Below are 23137 nucleotides of genomic sequence, written 5' to 3'. Positions count from 1 at the left end.
CAAGACGGCAGGGTCTGGAACCTTGCCCTCCAGGCGAGCTGCCTAGACACTGAGCAGCAAGGCCACATGTCCACATAGAAGGCCTAGGAGTCTGATTTCTGTCCAGAGGTGCGACCCACCTGCTCTTGGTTCCTCTAGGGTCATCATTCTCTGCCTTACCCATGCCTGCCACAGGATTGGCAGGGATTAAGCCTGCCTGTCTCCCAAGTCTTATATCCTGAGAAATCTGCAGGCAATGGCTTAGGGTAAGTTTTGGGGGCTTGGCCATACTGGTCTCCATCCACAGGGAAAGTGCTATGGTAGCCATGCCCATAGATGCACACTGGGGGCTCCCAAAGCCATGAGGACCAACTCCCTGCCTCCAGATCTCAGCAGAGTAGAGAGGGTCAGAGTGCAGAGCTTTCCACCTGGGATAGCATTCTCTATAAAGTAGGATGGGGTTCCACCTGAGTAGCAGCTTGTAAGAAAGAAATAGGCTCAGGCCTGAAGGAAAGATCCATGCCAGGCTGTAAGAAGCTATCACCAAGAAAGCGCAGTGGGACTTTGGCCACATTAACAGGCAGATTACCTGGCATTGTACAACTCAGGCACGGGGATTGCAGCCTGTGACAGGTCGCTGCCGCTTGAGGGCGCTAGGCAGCTAGGCTCTAAATAAAGCAATAGCCTGTCTAGAAGGAGGCTAGATCTGCAGGAGGATCACTTGGACTCAGGAGTTGAAGGCTAGCTTGGACATAACCATAACAGGACCTCATCTCAAAACAAACAACATAAATAGAGCAACCCCTGGGTCACCTTTTGCCAACAAAGGCAGGCAAAATGGGAAGGATGGAGATGTCACAGGAAGCAGGTGGAGAGGTGGAGAGGGTCTTTCCCTCAGGCAGAGTAAGGCCATAGGCAACGGTGAGCCCCTGTCCTTGAAGCCACGTGACAGGCCCATCAGCTTTGCCCAAATCCTGCTCAAAGGCCTGGGCTAGGAGCTGTCCAGCTGAGTCCCACTTAGATGAGATGAGCCGTGAGTCTTTCACACTGCCCCCTGTGTAAAGGAAGCCTAGCCAGGCCCCTTGGGACCCAGTCCTTACCCTGCCTGCCCCCTTGTTCTATGCCTGCATCTGAGTGCTCTGATTAACCTCTTTTCCTGAAAGTGACAGACAGCTCAGGACATGGCCCCCTGCCCCCTACACTCACACACAAACACCAAGACCCTCTAGCTCCTACCCAAACACTCTGCAAGACCCGTGGTGAAGCAACTTGTACCTGCTTGTGAGTGCCAGCAATTAAATATTCAGAAATTCTGCAGAGGTTGACATTACATTGGTAAGTTGAAATTGGCTATGGGTCTTGGTTGCTTTCCAATGTTAGCAATTATGAATAAAATTGCTATAAACAGAAAAAAAAACACTTGGCTGTGGTGGGAATATTTATACCATAGCAACTGGCAATACGATAAGGGCTTCCCATGAGCCTCAAGGAGTGGATCTGGTTAAATAGTTTAATATTGATCAGTGCATGATTTGTCACCTATACTGGGGAACCTCAAGGACTGGGTGGGACCCCATGTGACTATTCTCTGTGCTTAGCATGAACTAGGCATGGAAGCTAACTGTCTTCAAAGTGTCCGGGGTAGGGGGGCAGCTGGGGTCTGCTGTGGGATCCTTGATGTGAGACTCTCCCAACGCAGTAGTGGGAAAGTAGGCAGCACAGGCTGGAGAAAAGCCGCTGTGTGGAGGTGAAAAGCTTCCCAGATCGCATCTATATCCATTGACACACAACAGAGTCCCGCTCAGCAGGCAACACAACCTTTAGTATAAGTTATAGCTTCAAATTATCTCCCAGCCCAAGGGAGCCTCCAAACAGGTTTATAACATCAGTCCCCAGATGTTCATCTCCTGGGCCAGGTATACTCCTCTGAGCTGAGTTCACTGTGGTACCCAGTCCCATCTCAGACCACTGTGCAAACTCAGCCCTGACCACTTACCAGGGTCCCGTGGTTACCCTGTAACTTCGCCCCCAATCCAGCTAGCTCAGGCCCACACTCTACTGAGTGATCTTGCTAAGTCACCTTCCTCTCTGAATCTGTTTCACCATTTCACTTCAGGCTGAACTCCAGCCTGGATACGGTGGTGGGAACGGCCAGCCACCTGTGCGGGTATCAGGTAGCATTAGACCCAAGGCTTGCCTTTCTATGAATCTGATTCCCCAACTCTCACTTGAACAAGCCCTGGTCCCCTACAGCTATCTCATATAAACTAGCACAAGGCCGAGGGGCTCAGGTCCTAGAGTCGGATGTCCTTTGTAAGTTCACTCCCAGTGGGCGTGGACTCTGTCCGCCTAGAGTCATCACTACTGAGTGATACTTCTTTCCTCTTAGTGTCATTTCTGCCAGACCTGTGCAAGCCCAGCCTGCGGTGAGCCCGGGGAGTAGGAGTAGGGTCTGTCGGTGGCTTGGCATCCCGGGCAAAGCGGACAAGCCTCTGCCCAGCCAGGAAGTAGAGCACAGGGTCAAGACAACTGTTGGCACTGGCCAGGGGCCGGGTGATTTTGTAGGCCATGTTGATGGCATTGAGGGTGTGGCAACTGAGGTCAAGTGAGCGGAAGGAGTAGTAGAGGGTGCGGGTGACATGGAAAGGCAGGAAGCAGAGGGCGAAGACGGCCAGCACCAGGGCGATGGTGCGCACCGACTTGCGCTTGGCCCGTGGCAGGCCACCAGTGGTCCCATAGGCTGGCTTGAGCAGCCGGCGTGCCATGAGCACGTAACACACCAAGATGATGGCAAAGGGCACGGCGAAGAGCAGGCCCAACATGACAGAGCTGTAGGCCACAAAGTGGCTGAAAAGTTCAGGGGCTGAAGTGTCGTGGCAGGTGATGCGGGCTCCACGCACGCTGGTGGTGACAAAGTAGAGCACAGGTGCCTGGCAGGCCAGGACCAGCACCCACACAACCGCTGCCACCCGGCGGGCATAGCGGGCTCGGCCCCAGCGCAGGGAATGCAGAGGGCGCAGGACGCCCAGACACCGGTGCACACTGATACAGGTGAGGAAGAGGATGCTGCAGTAGAGGTTGGTGTAGAAGAGGAAGCGTACCAACTTGCAGAGCACTGTGCTGAAAGGCCAGTGGTCACCCCGGGCGTAGTAATAAACCAGCAGCGGCAGGGAGGCTGCATAGAGTGAGTCCGACACAGCCAGGTGGAACATGTATGTGGTGGAGGCGTTCCAGGTCTTCAGGCGACACAAGAAGATGTAGAGCGCCACGACATTCAGACACAACCCCAGCACGCACACCACGCCATAGGACACGGGCAGCAGCACATACTTGAAGTCCTCATTGAAGCGACACCTGTAGCCCAGCTCATCCCCATCCCACGTGCTATTGCTGGTGTCATTCCAGAAATCCAGGTCTGCCTCTGCCATGGCCCTGTAGGAGAGATAGAAAGGAACCCATCAGGGTTATGGTGGGGGGCGCTCCAAGATACAGAGCAGGGAGCTAACACTAAGAGGGACCCCAAGTGCCTAGATTTCCCTAAATTTGCCTTGGTTCAGGGTGGTTTGCTATCTGATCCTGCATCTCTTTCTGGACCCAGAATGGCCAAACTGCAATTTCAGGAATTCATGTGGTATTGTGTGCACAGAGCTCATGCTTGTGATCCCAGCTACTCAGGAGGCTATGATCTGAGAATTCTACTGCTAAGCCAACCAGGACAGGCATCTCCAATTAACCAACAAAAAGCCAGAAGTAGAGGGGCTGGGAAGGTGGCTCAGTGGTAGAGCACTTGCCTTGCACACATGAGGCCATGGGTTCGATTCCTCAGCACTACATAAGCAGAAAAAAGCTGGAAGTGGCACTGTGGCTCAAGTGGTAGAGCACTAGCCTTGAGCTGAAGAGCTGAGGGACAGCACCCAGGCCCAGAGTTCAGGCCCTACAACTAGCAAAAATAAAATAAAATAAGCCAGAAGTAGAAATATAGCTGGAATGGTAGAGTGCTAGCTTAGAACAGAAAAAGAGCTTATGAGGTCTTAGACCTCTCAAATCACAAATCCCCTACATTGGAGAACTATAGCCCTCGGGGGGAGTCTGTCCCACTGGAGAAAAGAAGATGGCATCTTCCACACTACAGGTGCACACCTGTCTTCCCCATACTGCTGGACTGCTCTAATTGTTGTGCTGAGTGTGGGCAGTCTCTCCTAAGAGGTGAGATCAGAGCCCTCATCTTGTTCCCTAGTCAACATCCCATCAGTCTGCAGTTTCCTGCTGGTCACTAAGGTGGAATCTCTGACATGGTGAGGTGGGTGGGGATTTTCCGTCCCCTCAGGAATCAAGGGAACTGCTCTTTCCACCTGTTTTAAGACATCCTGGCCTCCACTCTCCAAGCCAGCTGGGAACTCCATCACTATGGCACTGGTCCAGACTGACCCTGTCGGCCCTCTCCCTTACAGGCCAGCTCACCAACCTGTGATGTCATTCCTCCTAGTCCCCAGCCCCAGCTTTCTGCAGACAACCAGTCTCTGGCCCTCTTCCTTAGGCCTCTCTTCTACCTCTCCCGATCCCAGTTGCCTTTGGGACAAGGTCCATGGAGACTGCTCCACCTGACTTTGTCATTGGTTCTTCTCACCACTTAATGCCTAGTTCTGTTGGCCCTGCCCCAGTCTGGAAGGAAATGTGAGCTGTGTGAGGCCCTTCCAAACTTCTCTGACTTTGTTTGTGCTGTGCTTTTCTGTCTGGAAAGCCTTTCCAAAACTCATCCACACTCCAGGATCTTCTCAGTCTTCTTTTCCCTGGAGCTCACCTGCTCCACTAGCATCCCTCAGACCATTCCTCAGACCCCATTGGTGGGTCCCTATACATTCCAGAATTTCCCTGAAGGCTGGGTCCCATCTGAGGCCTGAACTACTATTATAGGAAATGGAGAATGAATGAATGAATGGTGGACAGAGGGCAGCCCAGCCCATTTGGGACCTTCCATCCTAGGCAGATCCTTGGACTGTCTCTCCAACAGCTACAGGGACCCAGAAGATTCTGTCCTTGGATGGGGCCAAGTACCAGAGGGAGTAAGACTTGGGAGTTCTAGAGTTTTCTAGAGCCAGGTCAGCTGGCTCAGGCCAACCAATCCGTTTCCCATTGTAGAATTCCCCCTGCCATCCTCCCTTCCCTGTAGGGATCAGGCCAGGGCTGAGCAGCTTCTGTATAGCATCTTCATGCACACTCAACTAGAGATCACAATGGTTAAGCTATTGGTCCAAGATCACATTGCCAAGAATTGAAAAGCTAGATTTGCAACCTAAGGCTGTCTAGCCCCAAAGTCTGAATCTACCACAGCCTAGGATAAAGGAGCAGGGCAGAGCTCCCACCTTGGATCTATGCAAGCATCTGCCCACCCTCCCAGCCCATGGTCCCACCCCTCACACCTTTACCTGATCAGCACCAGTACTCACCGTCAGGATGCTCAATGCCTGCTCAGGTTCCTCATTCATGAATGCACAGTCCAGGACAGGCTGCTGGGAGCTCTGCAGGGAACAGGAAAAACAGGTTGGCTGGCCTAGGGCCGCACCCAGCCTCTAGCATTTTTCTGGGTAGGCAGCTGCCTCAGGGGGCTCCTGCAGAAACAAAGAGGTGGAGACAGAGTTGGCTCTGGGTCATGGGAAGCCAGCCAGGCCAAGCCCTCCCAAGCCTGCCTGCCTTTGCTCTAACCATGGCCAGCGAGGCTATGCTTGTCCTAATCAGATGATCCCCTGCACACCCTCCCCCCCCCATCATCGTTAGCTCATATGCCCCAGGGATGGACTGCTCATAGCTTCCTTCCCAAGCACCCTTTTTCACAGGAGGGGGTTCTGCTTTGAGGGAGCAGTAGAAGATGTGCTCTCATCACCAGCAGAGCTGAGCCCAGACTCTATCTATTGTCTCTTCTCTCTGTTGTGGTTCTGTACTTCAGCCCCACAGCCAGAAGTGGTCAGTACCTTCATTGCCAGAATACCCAGCATGATACAGTAAACATACCTCTGCCCAGGATAGATTTCTTTTTTTTTTTGGTGGGTTGTAGGGCTTGAACTCAGGTCCTGAATGCTGTCCCTGAGCTTTTTTGCCCAAGGTTAGCATTCTATCACTTTGAACCACAGCTCCACTTCTGGTTTTCAGGTACTTAATTGAAGATAAGAGTTTCAAGGACTTTCCTGCCTGGACTGACTTTGAACTGTGATCCTCAGATCTCAGCCTCCTGAGTAGCTAGGATTATAGGCATAAGCTACCAGCACCCAGCCCCAGGATATATTTCTTTTTTTTTCTTTTTTCTTTTTTTTTGGGGGGTGGTCCAGTTGTGGGGCCTGAACTCTGGGCCTGGGCGCTGTCCCTCAGTTCTTCAGCTCAAGGCTAGTGCTCTGCCACTTGAGCCACAGTGCCACTTCCGGCTTTTTGCTTATGTGGTGCTGAGGAATCGAACCCAGGGCCTCATGCATGCAAGGCAAGCACTCTACCACTGGGCCACCTTCCCAGCCCCCCCAGGATATATTTCTAACTAAAGTCCTTTCCTCCTCTCTCACACTGCTAGGCTTGTAACAAAGACTTGCATTTACCATATTTAAACACACACAGGCTTAGGTGCATGCAGACCACGGACATGCAGAGAGGCCCACAATCCCATTCAGATGTTTGTGCAATGCACATATTGACCCAGTGGAGTCACTCAGAGCCTGGAATGGCCTTTGGAAATTACTTATGCCAACCTTTATATGACAGTAGAGGAAACAGAAGCCCAAGGCCTTACATTAAACCAAGGATAGAGTCAGGATTAGAGCCCAGATCTTCCTTATTCTAGCCCTAGTCTTTAATCTCATTTGGGGCCCACTCACACACCAAGTATAGATAGGGCTTTAGTGAGGGATGGTTGCCTGCTACAAGGACCCTTTAGATGCACTGAAGAAGAAAACAAATCGCAATAGTGAGTGACCTTTTCCCATCTGCCTCATTTCCCTAGGACAGAGAAGTGTAGTCCTCCAAAGCTGGTACACAAATGGGAGGATGAGGGAATCAGTGGCTACAGGAATAGGCTGGGATGGAGACTGAGGAAATGCCTCTGGACCACTCGCTGCTTAGTGCACTTTGCCCTGTCATCGCCAGCTGACTTAAGCCTGTGGGCAGGGTGCTATCTATTTGTCTACTCTCATGACAAGATGACAGAATGTCACCTTTTCACCCCACTCCACCCAGGCACATGCCCTCAGGAGAAGCCCTGACTAACCAGCTAAGGCAGAAACACACTACTTTCTCAGGCATTCTTCCATTTCTGAGAAGGCTTCTACCACCTTTCTAGGTTTCAACCTTTTTCTTCTCCACTCCACCTGCAGTTCATCACTCACCAACTCCTGTCAGCCCAACCAAGGAAGTTTCTCAGACATGCCCCACATGCTCCCACCCTTTCTTGAGCTAGCTTTAGCACTGGACTCCTTGCCTCTGCTCTGCCCAGTGCTGCCAGTCTAGACTTCACTCTGCAGACTCAGGGTCTTCCTAAAACCCAAATCTGATCACATTGACCTCAAAACCTTTCCATGGCTGCCTCCTGCCCTCTGTGTCAAACTCAAGACCCTGGCTAATCTGGTCACTGCCCTCACTAGAAATCCCACTGTCCTGTCAGGCTTACAACTGTAATCCTAGTACTCAGGAGGTTGAGATCTGAGGATGGTAGTTTGAAACCAGCCCAGGCAGGAAAACCTCTTATCTATTGTTAAGCAGCAAAAAAAAAAAAAAAAAGCTGAAAGTATAGAGGCCAGCCTCTATACTTTCCTTAAATGGAAAAAGCTAAGCTAAGCAAGAGCTCAAGGATCTGAGTTCAAGCCCCAGGACCAGCACAAAATAGAAGAAGAAGAAGAAGAAGAGGAGGAGGAGGAGGAGGAGGAGGAGAAAGAAAGGAAGGAAGGAGGAAGGAAGGAAGAAAGGAAGGAAGGAAGGAGGAAAAAAGAAAAGAAATCCCACTGTCCTACCTCCACCCTGTCCCAGTTTTATGGTCATACCTTGCTTAGGGGCACCCTCCCCTAACACTTATGTCCTAACAAGAGTTAAGTGCTAGCTGGGCGCTGGTGGCTCATGCCTATAATCCTAGCTACTCAGGAGGCTGAGATCTAAGGATCTCAGTTCAAAGCCAGCCCAGGTAGGAAAGACCGTGAGACTCCTATCTCCAATAAACCACTAGAAAACCGGAAGTAGCGCTGTAGCTCAAGTGGTAAAGCGTTCGCCTTGAGCTGAAGAGCTGAGGGACAGCACTCAGGCGCAGAGTTCAAGCCCCATGACTGACAAGAAAAAAAAAAAAAAAAGGGTTAAGTGCTGTCTGTGCCAGGTTCTGGGTTAAGTGGCTTCATTCATTTCTTCCCACTTAATTCTGAGACTCAGTCTAAACAAGCTCTCCAGAGTCACAAAGGAAGCAAACTCAGAACTCTGGTTTGACTTCAAAAGCTGTGTTCCTGGCCACTATGCCATACCCTGCATGGCCCAGGCCCTATCCCCAGGAATCTCCCCAGCCATCCTCTTTGAGCTCTGAAGCTCTGCTGACATGGCTAGGTGTCTAAGAAGTACTTCCTTTGTGTGATGTGGCCAATGTGGTTACTGTACCCATCTCATAGCTAGAAAAATTAACATCAGAAAGGGGTAGCTCAAGATCTCACTAAAGGTTACTAGGCAGTGTTAAGGGCAAAGCCAAGGCTAGCAGGTAGATCATTGTCCCCTCACCTAGCTCTGCCAAGTGGTTCCAAGTAATGAGCCCAAAGCCAGAGTAGTTCCCAGGCTGGCTTTGGAATTTCCAGGGTGGTTGGACAACATTCCATCTTCTCCATTAGGGTGACTCTGGATTATGCACCTGTCTGACTGGTGGACTCTGTCCAGCCTGTCATCCTCTGGAGACCCTTGCTGTCTGCCTCTGCCAGGGGAGGGATGCTGGAGAAGAAACAACTGGACCTAGAATGACATCAAGATGGGAGAAGAGGACATTAAGTCACTGGGAGGGCCCAGATCTGCCATTCTTAGGTGTAGTCCTCAGAAAAGTATCTCAGTTCTGAACCCCAAATTTCACTCTTCCCTTTTTAGAACAGAACTTGCCCAGGGTTGCTGAGGAGAAGCCAGATAATTTAGGCTCATTTTACAGAATAGTAAGAGAAAGTCTCAGGATGTGGAAAAGGCAGGAAGGATGGAGCTGTATCAATAAGACATAGAGGCAGCAAGCCCCATAGGAATTATGGGCAGGGCTACTGGTAGCAATGTCCCAGCCAGACTGACCACATATCAAGTTTACCACACTAAAAGCCTTTGTCAGATGGAAAACATTCCTGGGACCTCAGCAGAGTGATGGCTGTCTATATTTCTTCCCTTCCCACCTTACCCTTCACAGAGATTGCCATATCTCTGGCTGTCCCTGTGGAGGGTACCTGGGGACTCTGAGGCCAGGCCTTTCCCTGATCTCACGGAACTGTCAAGGGTCAGGATGTATACCCAGAAGCTATCAGTGACGATTCATGATGATCAGGCCCCAAGGAAGCCAAGGAGGCCCCTAATGGGGCCATCAGCTCTGCCCTCCAAGGTTATCTGACTAGCATTTTGCAAGATGAGAAGGAGTCAGGTGGGTGGAGATAGAGAGGAGCGTGCAAAGACCAGAGCAAAGACAACTTGAACTGTTAATCATCTAAGGAGCTTAAAAGCAGTGGAAGGCTGAGCTGCATAGGAGGATTAAGTGCCTAGAAGTCACCTCTGCCCCTTGCAAATGCCCTCCAAGGGACTGAAAGCCAGTGGGGCCCCAGGCTTGCCTGGGATGGTTTGGGGAAACAGCTGAGGGTAACCTTAAATGTTATTGGATGATGGCTTCACTATATGAAGTCTCCCCTCCATTAGTCTCTCGTGATCTGTATGCCTCACCCCAAGACCACTTCTTAGAGGTACCCAGGATCCTGGCTATAGCAGGCATCTGAGTGGGTAGCAAGGTCAGCAAGACTTACACAGCAAGAAGAAGGATCCTTATTCACTCAAGGCAGGACTCCAAATTACCGCTCTGACCTGGCCCCTGGCCTAGCCAAGCCAGCATAGGGTTATGAAGACAAGCTCTACCCTACCCAATCACACCAGATGCCTTCAATCAGACTCAAGAGCTAAGAACCCAGGGTGCAGGCTCCCACTCGGAACCTGTGATTATGCTGTACAATCTGATTAATTCAGTCCTCCCAGATGAGTGTAGAGTTTGTTACTGGTCAAATGAGAGAATCACCACTCCATGCAACAGATCAAGAGGAGTGAATCAAACAAGGAAACAGATGGTGCCTCCCTGGTGCAAGTGAATCCTGTATTGTTCTAATGTAGTGTCTGCATCTACCCATCCTGGCAGAAAGACACTGAATTCCAGGATCCCACGATACTTTTCAGCAGGGAGTCCTGCCCAAGTGTCCCGAGCAGAGGGGCAGAGGTCATGGCCAGGGTCTTTAGGGAGGCTCCTAGAAGAGCAAGTGTGGAGAGGACCAGGAGGACCCTTACTTGGGAGGAAAGAGGGAGGTGGGAGAATTCAAGTAGAGAACAAAATGTGTGCAAGACTGAGACTCTGCTTCCAAGTGCTTGCAGAATTCTAAAGTCACTGGTTCTCAGAGTGTCTGGTCCCAGGAGTGTGTGCTAACAGTTCTTTCAGTTCTGTTATTGAGATTCAGATCATCTTTGAGATTCTCAGAACCATCCAGGAGTCTACACTCAGAGTAACATAATTACAAGTCATATTCCCAGGAGCCAACATCTCAGCAAGCATTTGCCAATGCTCTCATGTGCCCAGTTTCAGAGGGACAGGCAAACAGAGCCTCAGATCCCACTCTGCCAAGCCCCAGTCTTGGAGGATGGGAGAGACACAGCCATGAAAAAGTCTCCTTGTGCAAATCAGCCACAGCCTAAGGAAGCCCAGGGGCATGGAACCTGGGACTGAGGTGATTAGAGAGAACATCCTAGGGATTTAATATGTGAGGCTTTTCGAGTGGACAAAGAGGTTAGAGGACATCAGAGGCAAGAGAAGCCTGTGTCAAGACTTAGTGGGTAAGGGCACAGCCTGTCTGGAAAGGCTGGGAGGTTGTGTATGGTTGGCATACAGGTTTAGGTAGGATAGAATGTGTGGGGCCTTAGGAATTCATATGAAAGGTTCAAATGCCAGTCTGAGGAGATGATCATTACTCTGTCTTAAGAAGAGAAAGTCAAAGCCAGGTGCTGGTGGTTCATACCTGTAATCCTAGCTATTCAGGAGGCTGAGAACTGAGAGTTGTAGTAGGTAGCCAGCTAGGGCAGGAAAGTCAGTGAGATCCTCATCTCCAATTAACCATCAGAAAACAAGATATGAAGCTGTGGCTCAAGGTGGTAGAGCACAGGCCCTGAGTTAAAGTCCCATGACAGACCAAAAAAAAAAAAAAAAAGTCATAGACAGAGCCAGAGTTGACCTTTACAAAAGTTGTAACTGGGAAGTCTGAAGAGACTAAATATACAAAGAGCTGGTCCCTTGGTCCTGCATTCCCCATAAGATGGGGAAAACATTCTTCTTGCCTGCTCAGCTATGGCAAGAGTCCTCCTCCTACAAACTGGGCTGAGAGTCTGGACACTTACCAGGAAGCCACATCAATATAAGCCTGGTGCCCAGGCCATTCCCTTGGGAAGATACAGTAACAGTGATGGGTACCAGGATACAGAATCACGAGAAGCTGCTCAGCAGGATCCAGAATATCCACCTTCCTGCTTCTTATCCCAGGCCAAGAATGACCCAGGCCTGAGAGATTGGTGGATAGAACAGTGGAGGGACTCCCCACCTCAAAACTCCCTATGGCTCTTCATGGAACAAAGCCCATCTCCTCTGTATTTTACCTGCTCATTTATTTCTCAAATGCTCCCTGGCATCTGCTCTGTGCCCCATCTGTGCTGGGTGATAGGGACAGAATCAAAGAACCAAGATGGCCTGGCCTCATCCTACAAGTGGTTTTTTTCTAGGATGGGTACAGAAGCCAAGGAGGGTCACACAGGCAGCTTCTCCATAGTTTGGAGAGGCCAGGCCTGGGGATCCAGAGGAAGGTGTGAGCCAAAGAGCGCACCTAACAGGCCTATAGAAAGCAGTTAGGGGAGATGTCACAAGGGCACTTCCTCCCCTCCCCTAATCACAGACATAAGATGTGGTCCTAGGGCAAGATTCAAATTCCCTTCAGCATGGAAGCCAGAGGCTAGCCTCACACTGATAGTCTCTCTATCTTAGAGAGGGAGGACGAAACTAGGACAAGCAGGTAGAAGTCCCAGGTTTCACCTTGACTTTGTGACCTTGGGCAAGATGCTCTCTAAGCATTGCTAAGCATCTAAGCATCTCTCATCTGCAAAATGCAGATGATAGTTCCTTTCTCACAGGAATCATGAGAAGATAAAATGAGAGATTTTTGTAGATTTTTTTATAGCAATCTATCTCCAGAGGAGAGTATGGGGGAAGAAGGCTTTGGATAATTAAATTCCAATAACCAGCACAATCCCTTGTTATGGCACCTGTGTCCTATTAGTGTCTTCAAAAGGTCATTAAGTCTTTGAGTATCACATTCCTCCTCTCAGCATTGCACTGAACTTACAAAGTCCTTCCCTGGACTGGGGTGCAGGGTGGGGGTGGGAATGGAGGAGAAGGAACAGCTTAGTGGCAGAGCACATGCTTAGCATGCACTAGGCCTGAAGTGCAATCCCCAATGTGCACACACACACACACACACACACACACACACACCATTCCTAGCCTATGTCTTAAGAATCCTCACAGCAACTTTGCATTCAAAGAAGCAAGGATCACCATTCTCAACTTATAGATGGCAAAATGGCCTGACTGGAGGTTTTAGCCACCACAGCAAAGCTCTCATGGGGTCATCATGAAGCCTTGATCTAGATAGAAGCCTCAGATCTCGGTACATGCTGAGCCGGTGAAGGAAAGATCTGGAGAGGTCATAACTATACTCAGTAGCCATTTCTAAGGGTTGCCCCCTGTGCCTTCTGAACTTCTAATCCATAGCCCAAGACAGGCAGGGAGGAGAGACAAAAGAGTGACAGGCTTTCTCAGTCAGGACTTTCCATGCACATTCTCTCACACAGGCCTCCTTTTAAAAAGAACCTTCTTCTTCCCACTCCCACCCACAGATAAATGAGACTTCCCTGGGGCCCCAACCTGCTCCTCAAAAGCTTATCATTATTGCAGCCTAGGTCCAAAACAAGGCTGTGGACTCAGGAAAGCTGTGGATGTCACACTGACAGGAATAACAACTTGGGCCTAGCTCCTGCGGGGAGATGGAGTGGAGGGGGGAGAGACCCTCCCTCCCAACCCCATCACTGTAATCCTAGAAGCGGGTGGACACTGCTCCTCTATAGACTGGCTCTTCCTACAGTAAATTAAGTTACAGAAATTAAATTCTTAGCTGTCCTTCCCGGCCTCTGCCCGGACCTCCTCCCAACTCCCTGCAGCCGCCTCCTTTCCCAGTCTCACAGACACCTAGGACCTGGGGCCACCCAGAGTGACCCTAGGGGGAGGACACACGCGCCACAGGTCTGGGGGTGGGGTGGGGAAGGGATCCTCGGGTCTCTGGCCGCCGACCCCAGGCCTCAGGGGCGCCCACACCAGAGCACAACAGACAAGTTTCCCAAGTTCAGCTCCCCGCCCCGTGGGCGCCCGGGTACAGTCAACCAACACACACCGCCGCCGGGCCACCAGGCAGAGATCGCCGCTCCAGCTCTGGCTCCAGCTCTGGCCCAAAGTTCAATCACCTACCTGCCGCTCGTTCCCACTGTCCAGGTATGCGCTACAGCCCGGCTCCGAGTCCTGCTCCAGGGGGACAGCCTCACGCACCCTTCTTTCCCCTTGCCCGGCCCCGAGTGTGCACCCTCGTCCCGAGGCCTCGCCCCGTCCCCTCCAGGCGCCCAGATCCTCGCCTCCGCGCTCAGCTAGCCGGGGCCGGGGGCCGGGGCCTTAGTTCCCGGGTGTTGGTGCCGTCTCCCCATCGCGGGGCCGGACTGTGCCCACATGCCCGGGAGCGCGCGGCCCCGCCCCGCCCCGCCCCTCTCCCCACCCCACAGCCCCGGGGCCGGAGGGGGCGGGGCGGGCACCGGACCGACGCGGGAACCGCCCCCGCCCGCCGGGACCGTTCCCTCGTAACCCTGCCACCCGCTTGGGGGACACCGCCCAACCGTACGGGGCAGCGGGGTCAACGCGTCCGCGATGGGTGCCGCGCAGGGCAGGGGTGGGGAGGGGTTAGCGATGCTGTGCAGCCTGACCCGACCCAGGCCACCCGCCACCCGCCTCGCTCTCCCAGGCAGGAACCTGTGAGAAGTTTCCTGAGATGCTGAAGTTCCCCCCACCCCTGGCCAAGGTTTGCTGGGTGCTTGAGGTCACTCCTGTCGCTGCCCACCGTGGGACCTGAGCACAAACCCACCATCCCCACCCCGCCCCACCCCAGCCCGGCTCTCGTGGGAGAGACTCGCTCAGATCTGGTTAGGGCTCTGCTGGGAAAACCCCGAAAGCCAGGGCACTGAAGTCAAAGAAGCCTTCCCTCCCCAACTCCCGCTCTCTCCCCGATCCATTTCCCCTTCCTCCGTCTCACCAGTCCAGTCCCCCTGGACTGTTTAGTCACTCATCTCTGCCCTCCTCTGATAGATAGCCTTCTGTCCTCCTGGATCCTGTTTCTGTCCCTGTCCCGGTTTGTGAGCTCAGGGGGTCAAGGATTTGCGTGTGCCTTCTTCCTACTGCTATACCAGATGACTGGGAAGTGTCCGTCCTTGAGTTTGCGCGTGGATGGATGGATAGATGAGTGCTTCCCTCGCTTCCCCAATCTATCTCTGATCTGTGAGTGTAAGTTCTGGTCTTCAGTGCTGATTCAGCGATACCTTGTCCCAGTGCCAGTCCCTTTTAGGGCCTATTTTTCTGGGCCAGTCACTTCTCACCTCCCACTGTCTGACACTGGTTCTTTGAACTCAGAGCAAGCCTCTTCCTGTGGCCAAGGCACTTGCCCCAGACCCTGGAGCCTTGGGCTCTGCTAGGCTCCACATCAGCCAATGGGGCCTGGCTACCAACCCTAGGAGGAGCCTAGGAAGGGTACTGGCTTCTGCTCCACCAGAAGTAAGGTCAGAGTGACATACAGCCACCTCCACAGTGCCCCCGGGACCTCCACTTGGGAGACACAAAAGCTCCTTGTCCAGCTTTCTGCCTGTTGTTCAAGTTGGTCTATGTATCTTCTAGCTATCTCTATTGCTCTAACTTATGGGACCCAAGTCTTGGCAGCTGGTATGTGGGGAAGTCGTTTTGGCCACCAAAGCCCCAATCAACCACTTTTTTTTTTTAAGACCTTCTTCCCCTTTCAAACCATCAAATCTACTGTCACAAGTGCCTCCTCCAGCAGAAAAATATCCCACTGATACCAAAATGAGGATCTAGGAGTGACCTTGGCCTCTAGAAAACACACTGAGTAATGGCCCTCCAGGGCTCGGTGTCCCCTGCTGTTGCCCACCCTTATTTTACTGCCAAAGAAACTGTCCCTGAAGTGTGTGACATTTAAGTGGCTACATCAGACATCTTAGAGAGGCTTGAGAAGCAGAGGACAGGGTTTTTACAGCTTTGGGCTCCGATTTCATTCTTGTCTCCCTCTCTTATGACTTCTCTGAGTTTCAATCTCCTCTGCTGCAGAATGGAGTTAAACAATTCTTACCTGATGACTTGTCCCAAATTATTTTTTTCAGGGTTTTGCCTACCATCCCTAGCTGCCTAGAGGAGAGAGTACTTATTCTAATGACGGGCTGGGAAGTCCCGATACTTCTCCTCATATTTCTACCAGCTTTTTTTTTTTTTAATCAGTACTGGGGTTTGAACTCAGGGCCTGGGCACCATTCCTTAACTTTTTCACGCCTAGTGCTCTGCCACTGAGCTACAGCTCCACTTCCAGCTTTATGGTGGTTAAGTGGAGATAAGAATCTCATAGAGGGGGAGGGGGGAGGCTGGGAAGGGATGTCAAGGGTAAACAAAGGAGGAGGATGCAATGCTTGGTAAGAAATGTACGCATTATCCTGCCCATGTAAGTGTAACCCCTCTGTACAGTATGTTCACAAATAAAATTAAATTAAATTTAAAAAAAAGAATCTCATAGACTCTCCTGCCTGGGCTGGCTTCAAAAGATCATCTGCAGATCTCAGCCTCCTGAGTAGCTAAGATGACAGGCATGAGCCACTAGTGCTCCGGTCATTATTGGGTATTGAAAGTCAAGTTTCAGCAGGATTCAGAGTCTCCTTTTCCTGAGCTGCCTGGAGTCTCATCCCCCTTCAACTTGAGCACCTTGGCTGGAACATCTTGACTCATTTACATTTCCTGGTAAGAATTTGTTGAAAATACATAGAAGATTCTATAGCTAAGAGATTGCAAGCCATTGATCCAACCGGGAAATTGAAGCCCAGTGAGTCATCCAGCAAGCCCCATCTGAAGGGGTAGATGGGGGTCAAGGCCACCTCCCTGCAACCTGGCAGCCACAGCAGGTTAATGGTGACTCTTGGGCAGAGTAATGAATAGTTCCAGGAGTTGGGTAATGGAGCCAAGGGGGTATGGGGACTGTTCCATTAGCAGTAGCAGGTCAGGAGGGGAAGGGCAAAACCCTAGCCTTGCCCCACCCACCACTGTGCATTAGGAGGCTTCCTGGCTCACCACCCCTGAGGAGGGATTTGGCTCAGCCTGGTGCTTCATCTACCTCTCTGACTTCTCTTACCTCCCCTGAGAAAATCTTCTGCTCTGAGAATTCATGCTGAGGGTAGAACCCCTGGCTGGCCCAGGATCTAACCCTCTGTCACAGGCTAGGGTGATGTTCTGTCACCTGTCACTGCCATCCCTTGCTTCATACTCTGTTAGGACTCTACCACCCTTCCCAGCCCCCACCTGGGACCTCCCACTTCTCTGCCTCCTCTCCTGCCTCTGACCCAGCCTGGCTGAGAGCCCTCACTCACCTCCTGTCTGGAGATTGCCACTCCCTTTGTCCGCACAGCCCCATTTTTTTGCCCTCCTTCTCTGGCTTCCATCCATCCATCTTCTTAAGACCTAACTCAGATGTCCTCCTACTTACAATACAATGCTGCCCTCGTTGCTCCCAGTGTCTGGGATCTCTTTGAAGGCAGGCCCCTAGTTTTTCTTGCTCCCAGTCAGATGCCCAGCAGTGCATGAGTATGTATGGTAAATGAATGATTTAGTAATCATCTGCTTTGTGCCATCATCCTGTTAAGGCAGCGCCCTTAATCCTCTCCAGGAGGATTCAGTCTCCTTTTCTTGGACTGCCTGGAGTCTCATCCCCACTTCAACTTGAGCCCCTTGGCTCGAACATCTTGACTCATTTACATTTCCTGGTAAGAATTTGTTGAAATACATAGAAGATTCTATAGCTAAGAGATTTCAAGCTATTGATCCAACCTGGAAAGAGTTGAAGTAAGAGTTATTGTTCCCATGTTCCATGGAGGAAAACTGAGGTTGAGGAAAGGGAAAATCAAGTCTTACAGTGAGAGTGTGGGGGTCCCCTGGAACTGCGCCCTGATGGCAAAGAAGGCTGAGTTCCCAGAGCTGGGTTGGACCAGAGCAGCTGGGACCCAATGTGACAGCTCCAGTTACACAGAGCGTAGTTGCTCTAGCGGCCTTGTACCTCCTTGCTCCCAGGATTGTTGTGTAGGCCTCCCCTCATCCCGCCTCCCTCATCATCAGCAGGAACTGTGCTCCTCAAGTTTCCCTGGTAGATGCCAAGGCCACAATGCCAAATGCAGCCTGAAGCTCCAGCTCTTGGCATGCCAAGATGCAGGCACCCAAGGGGGGAGGCCTTGGGAAGCGAGAAGCCTGATCCAGGCTGGGCAAGCTTCCACTCTACCATCCTCCAAGCAAGACCAGCTGCATAATTTGCAGGATGTAAGACAAAATTAAAATATGGGCCTCTTGTTCAAAAGTTCCTGAGAATTTCAAGAATGGGGGTATAGTTCAGTGGTAGAAGGCTTGCTTTGCATGTGTGAGCCTCTGGTTTTGGTCATCAGCACTACAAATAATAATAGTAATAGTAATAATAATTTAATAATAATAATAGCTTAAGAAATAGTTATTAGTACATAGAAATAGCAGATTAGTAAAACCAAGTACAGGAGCCAAGTACATTGGTGGCTCATTCTTGTAATCCTAGCTATTCATGAGGGTGAGAAATGCATATTGCAATTCAAACCCAGCCTGGGCAGATAAGTCTGTGAGACTTATCTCCAATTTACCATCAAAAATGCTGGAAGTAGGGCTGTATCTCAAGCGGTAGAGAACCAGATTTGAATGAAAAAGTGAAGGGACAGTGCACAGGCCCTGAGGTCACGCCCCAGTACCGGCACACACACACACACACACACACACACACACACACACAGAGCTTATACTAAAGGAAAGAAATGTACATATCACCCAATGTGGAAGAAATAGTTGAGTTGTCAAAACTCAAAGAATTCACAAACTGGGGCTGGGAAGGTGGCTCGGTGGTAGAGCGCTTGCCTTGCATGCCTGAGGCCCTGGGTTCAATTACTCAGCACCACATAAGCAAAAAGAAAAAAGCTGGAAGTGACGCTGTGGCTCAAGTGGTAGAGCGCTAGCCTTGAGCTGAAGAGCTGAGGGACAGTGCCCAGACCCAGAGTTCAGGCTCCACGACCAGACCCCCCCCCAAAAAAAAAAAAGAATTCACAAACTTTACAGACCATGATAATGACAATTTGCCTCGTAAAGGTTAAAATGTGTGACTTTAACTAAGTATCATTATCACAACACTGTGAAATTTATGTAATCCCTTAATCTCAATAAAAAGTTATAAAAAACAAAAACAAACAACAACAAACCAAACTAGGACCCTTCAAACTCAAGCTGCTTCTGTATATATCATAGGTCTGTGAAGCTAGCCCTGTCCCCAAGCCTTGCTTTCCTTAACTACTAAATGGAACAATAGTAGCCACTTAGCCAGGGAGAGTGAGGAGGAGACAAAAGGAAGTAGGGGGTTCAGTGAAGTTGGGTAGGGGTCCCCGTGAACATCAGCACTGGGAAGCAGACGACCTCCCAGGAGTTTGATTCTGTACAGCAGCCCCTCTTCATTCCTATGCCATGTCTCTGAGCTGACTTGCTCAGGGTTACACAGCCTCAATGGGAGAAGCCAGGATGAGAGGATCAGATCTCTGTCCTGTCTGCATAACTGGTGCTTCTTAAAACAAGGAGGGAGGGGGCGAGGAAGAGAAGGGCAGCAGGAATGGGGGAGGCTGTTTAGTACAAAGAGGGCCACTGTGCAGACACAAAGCCATGGACACAGAGGCCCTGCGGGGGCCGGGCCAAACAGATGGATATTGCTGCATGACTCTAGCCATGGTAACAGGGAAGCTGCCAGGAGGTGCCTCCCAGCCCTTCCCTTGTCATAGGGGTGGAAGGGAGCCAGGAAATGGGTCAATAAGGAGAACCAGACTTGAGGAAGGGCACCCTACAAACTCTTCCAGGTCTCTGGAGCCCAAGCTGCCCAGCCCATCTGTCCCCAGCTTCTTTCTGGCAGTCTGCCTCATACCACTCTCCACCTCAGTGAGCATGGGCGCAGTCAGCTGACCACCAGCCAGTCTGCTTCTGTCCACTCTCACAGGCAGCATTTGAGCTGGGTCTTACAGTGCAGATGGCTTGCATTAGGGAGCCAGTGGAAAGTAAGGAATAAGAATGTAGAGATGAAGTGGTACCAGTTGTACTTCAGACATTTTTCTGAGTTGGTCTGGTTTCCAAATTCAAATAGCAAGAGGTCCAGAAAGGAGTTGAGAGTGCAGGGTCATTGTCAAAGGATAAAGTTCACAAGAAATTCACAAGTTGTTGAGCTTAGAGGTTCATACCTGTAATCCCAGCACTTGGAAGGTTGAAACAGGAGGTAATACATTTGAGGCTAGACTGGACTATACTATACAATGAAATCCTAATCTCTCTCTTCCCTCCCTCCCCTCTCCCTCCCCCTTTCTACCTCTCCCTCTCTCCCTCTCTCTCTCTCTCTCTCTTTCTCTCTTTCTCTCTCTCTCATTGTGGGGCTTGAACTCTGGGCCTGGGGGCACTGTCCCTGAACTCTTCAGCTCAGGGTGAGCACTCTATCACTTTAGCTACAGTGCCACTTCCACCTCTGGTTTTCTGGTGGTAAATTGGAGATAAGAGTCTCACGGACTTTCCTGCCCAAGCTGGCTTTGAACTGCAATCCTCAGATCTCAGTCTCCTGAGTAGCTAGGATTGCAGGTGTGAGCCACTAGTGCCCGGCCTACTTTTTCCTCTTAATTACTTTGAGTCTCATGGGGACTTTTATCTCAACCTCCTGAGTAGCTAGGATTATAAGCATGAACCACTGGCACCCAGCTTGAAGTTTTTGTTGTTGTTGTTTGTTTGTTTTTTTAGCTTGAACCGAGGTCCTCTCAATTTACTTGGCATTTTCTCTCAAGGCTAGCCCTCTAGTACTTGAGTTACACTTCTACTTCTGATTTTGGCTGGTTAATTAAAGATAAGAGTTTCTTGGATTGGTCTGCCTGGACTGGCTCTGAACAATTGCCTTCATATCTCAGCCCCCTGAGTAGCTAGAATTATAGATGAGAGCTGTCAGCATCCAGCCACTTGGAAGTATCTTTTCTGATCTTATTCTACCTATCCAGTGAAGCGAATGCCTATCATATTTGTTATTCTTTTGTAAGCATTTAAGGCTAAAATTTTACCTTTGAATTCAGCTTTGTTGCATTAGATACATTTATTTGGATACTTACATTTTTCTGTATCATTATTTTATAACTAGTTGGGGTTTATATTTTCAATTATTCTTTGTTCCAATCCAAATTCTTTGTGTGTATGGAAAGGAATAAAAGATTTGGAAACATTTTATTCTCACAAAAACTACAGGACATTTTTTTTCCTCCTTAAAAAATGATACCTCCATTTCAAGTCAATCATGGTCAGAATAAATGAAGAGTGCAAATGATATAAGTCCTATTTGTCTTAAGTCCTGGTGTTGTATGAATGATGAGTGACACATGACAATCTGAGATAGTCAGGGACTACATAAAAAGGAGACAGTAAGATTGAATGGTGGGAAGGGGCCCTGCAGTGACTATTTTGTGCTTTCTCAGTAAAGCCAAATAAGGACAAAAATGAGGGCCCAGAGCTCATGTGCCACCTCAAAATTAAAAACATAACATCTTCAGACAAATTTTACACAGATTAAAGCAAGTCCCCCCAAAAGCCTGCCTTACCCTAATGGTCAAAGCTAACCAATAAGCTGCCTACAACTGAGCTCAGACAGTGACCAGTCAGAACTGCACAGTCTGCAAGTCAGAATCTCTTATTTGAATAAAGGACCTAGATGGGAACCTTTGGCTAGAACTCTTCCTATATTAGCTACCCCCTTTCCTTTGTTGAGGAGTTTCCTTGCCCAACTTGCTAAGGGTCAAAGCTGCCCCTTCCATTTGGCTCAATGTTGTAATAAAAGTAGTGCCTATAGGGGCTGGGAAGGTAGCTCAGTGGTAGAGCACTTGCCTTGCATGCCTGAGGCCCTGGGTTCCATTCCTCAGCACCACATAAGCAAAAATAAAAAAGCCGGAAGTGGCGCTGTGGCTCAAGTGGTTGAGCGCTAGCCTTGAGCTGAAGAGCTGAGGGACAGCGCCCAGGCCCAGAGTCCAGGCCCCACGACCGGACCTCCCCCCCACCCAAAAAAAAAAGTAGTGCCTATATTCTCTGTGTACTGTCTTGTTCCTACTGTTACAAAACCTAAAGGCCCAGATCTAAAGTAATTGGCACATCTGCTAACATCCTTCTATTTCTAGACTATACTTAAAAGTTTTGGGGCTGGGAAGGTGGCTCAGTGGTAGACTGCTTGCCTTGCATGCATGAAGCCCTGGCTTTGATTCCTCAGCACCACATAAGCAGAAAATGCCAGAAGTGGCGCTGTGGCTCAAGTGGTAGAGTGATAGCCTTGAGCTGAAGAGCTGAGGAACAGTGCCCCGGTCCAGAGTTCAGGCCCCACAACCGACCAAAAATAAAAATAGTCTTAGCCAGCCACCAGTGGTTTATATCTAATCCTAGCTATGATTACCCTTGGAGGCTGAGGATCACAGTTCCAAGCCAGCGCAAGCAGGAAAGTCTGTGAAACTCTTAGCTCCAATTAACTACCAAAAAGACGGAAGTAGAACTGTGGCTCAAGTGATAGATTGCTAGTCTTGAACACAAAAGCTCAGGCCCAGAGTTCAAGCCTTAGTAACAACACTACACACACACACACACACACACACACATCATAGGTAGGCAAGGGGAATGACTTGACTGGTATAGCAACTGCCTACCATGTTCCAGGCCCTGGGCGAGAGCAAGGGGAGTGGGGGCTTGGATCATATGTAAGCCACAGCATTGTTATCATAGTTCACCAAACTTCCAAACCACTTGATTCATGCTTTCATCAATGAAGAATTGTCAGAAAACTCAAGAGCTAAGATAGGAGGATCCTGATTGCAAGGTCAGTGCTAGCTTATAAAACAGAACTGTCATAAAAGGCTTTACTCTTTCTGGTTGCTGACTTTGAATTTATGGAATCTTGAAGGCTTCTTTTGTAAGAAGCTGGTTTCCTTTCTCTGCGGATTCATGGCAACATCAACCAGAGATGACTGTGCTTTTGGAACCTTTACCCTCTGAGACTTAAGTAGAGGCAGGTCCACCAAAAAATGAGTCATCCATGTTGCCCTCTGTCCTATTGGTACTACTGATCATCTTGTCCCCCACCTCCAGGCACAGCCTGTCCATGAGCTCCCAGATCTTATAAATAGCTAGGAACATCTAGGACTAGATAAGAACTGGCTCTCATAATAGGGGCTGGTAGGATCTGAGGGAGAAGAGAAGAGGAGAGGAGAGGAGAGGAGAGGAAGGGAGGGGAGAGGAAGGGAGGGCAGGGGAGGAGAGGAAGGGAGGGGAGGGGAGGGAAGGGGAGGGGATGTAGAGAAAAGCTTGTTTAAATATGGCTTTCTTGAAGGCGTGTGCATGTGGGACAGGCCAGTCTAAAGAAGCATCATGAAGTCAACAGTCCACATATATTCTATTTTTCACAATTTTCTTTTTGCGTTTCTTGGAGATTTA

The 23137-nt window shown here is 50.1% G+C and overlaps 1 protein-coding gene across 4 annotated transcripts; it reads right to left on the bottom strand.

Moving 5' to 3' along the window:
- Positions 1-1780: 1780 nt before the first annotated feature.
- On the bottom strand, positions 1781-13997 carry P2ry2 (purinergic receptor P2Y, G-protein coupled, 2). 4 transcript variants are annotated; one of them, XM_013014199.1, is made up of 4 exons: positions 13763-13997; positions 8707-8931; positions 5427-5588; positions 1781-3411 (listed from the first exon to the last, which is right to left on the bottom strand). In XM_013014199.1, exon 4 carries the CDS (start codon positions 3405-3407, stop codon positions 2274-2276), a length of 1134 nt encoding a protein of 377 aa, XP_012869653.1. In that variant the 5' UTR covers positions 3408-3411; positions 5427-5588; positions 8707-8931; positions 13763-13997; the 3' UTR covers positions 1781-2273. The 4 variants fall into 4 exon arrangements, with proteins under 4 accessions (XP_012869653.1, XP_012869656.1, XP_012869654.1 ...); XM_013014202.1 differs by having other exon boundaries at positions 5427-5498; XM_013014200.1 differs by lacking the exon at positions 8707-8931.
- Positions 13998-23137: the final 9140 nt, after the last annotated feature.

Source organism: Dipodomys ordii, unplaced genomic scaffold, assembly GCF_000151885.1.
Source record: "Dipodomys ordii isolate 6190 unplaced genomic scaffold, Dord_2.0 Scaffold22, whole genome shotgun sequence".
Lineage (NCBI taxonomy): Eukaryota > Metazoa > Chordata > Mammalia > Rodentia > Heteromyidae > Dipodomys > Dipodomys ordii.
Note: the sequence above shows the minus strand (reverse complement) of the source record. Positions and strands in the feature narration are given on the sequence as shown.

Excerpts from the sequence above, each read along its gene's own strand:
- P2ry2 (XM_013014199.1), bottom strand. The coding sequence starts at position 3,407 with ATGGCAGAGGCAGACCTGGATTTCTGGAATGACACCAGCAATAGCACG.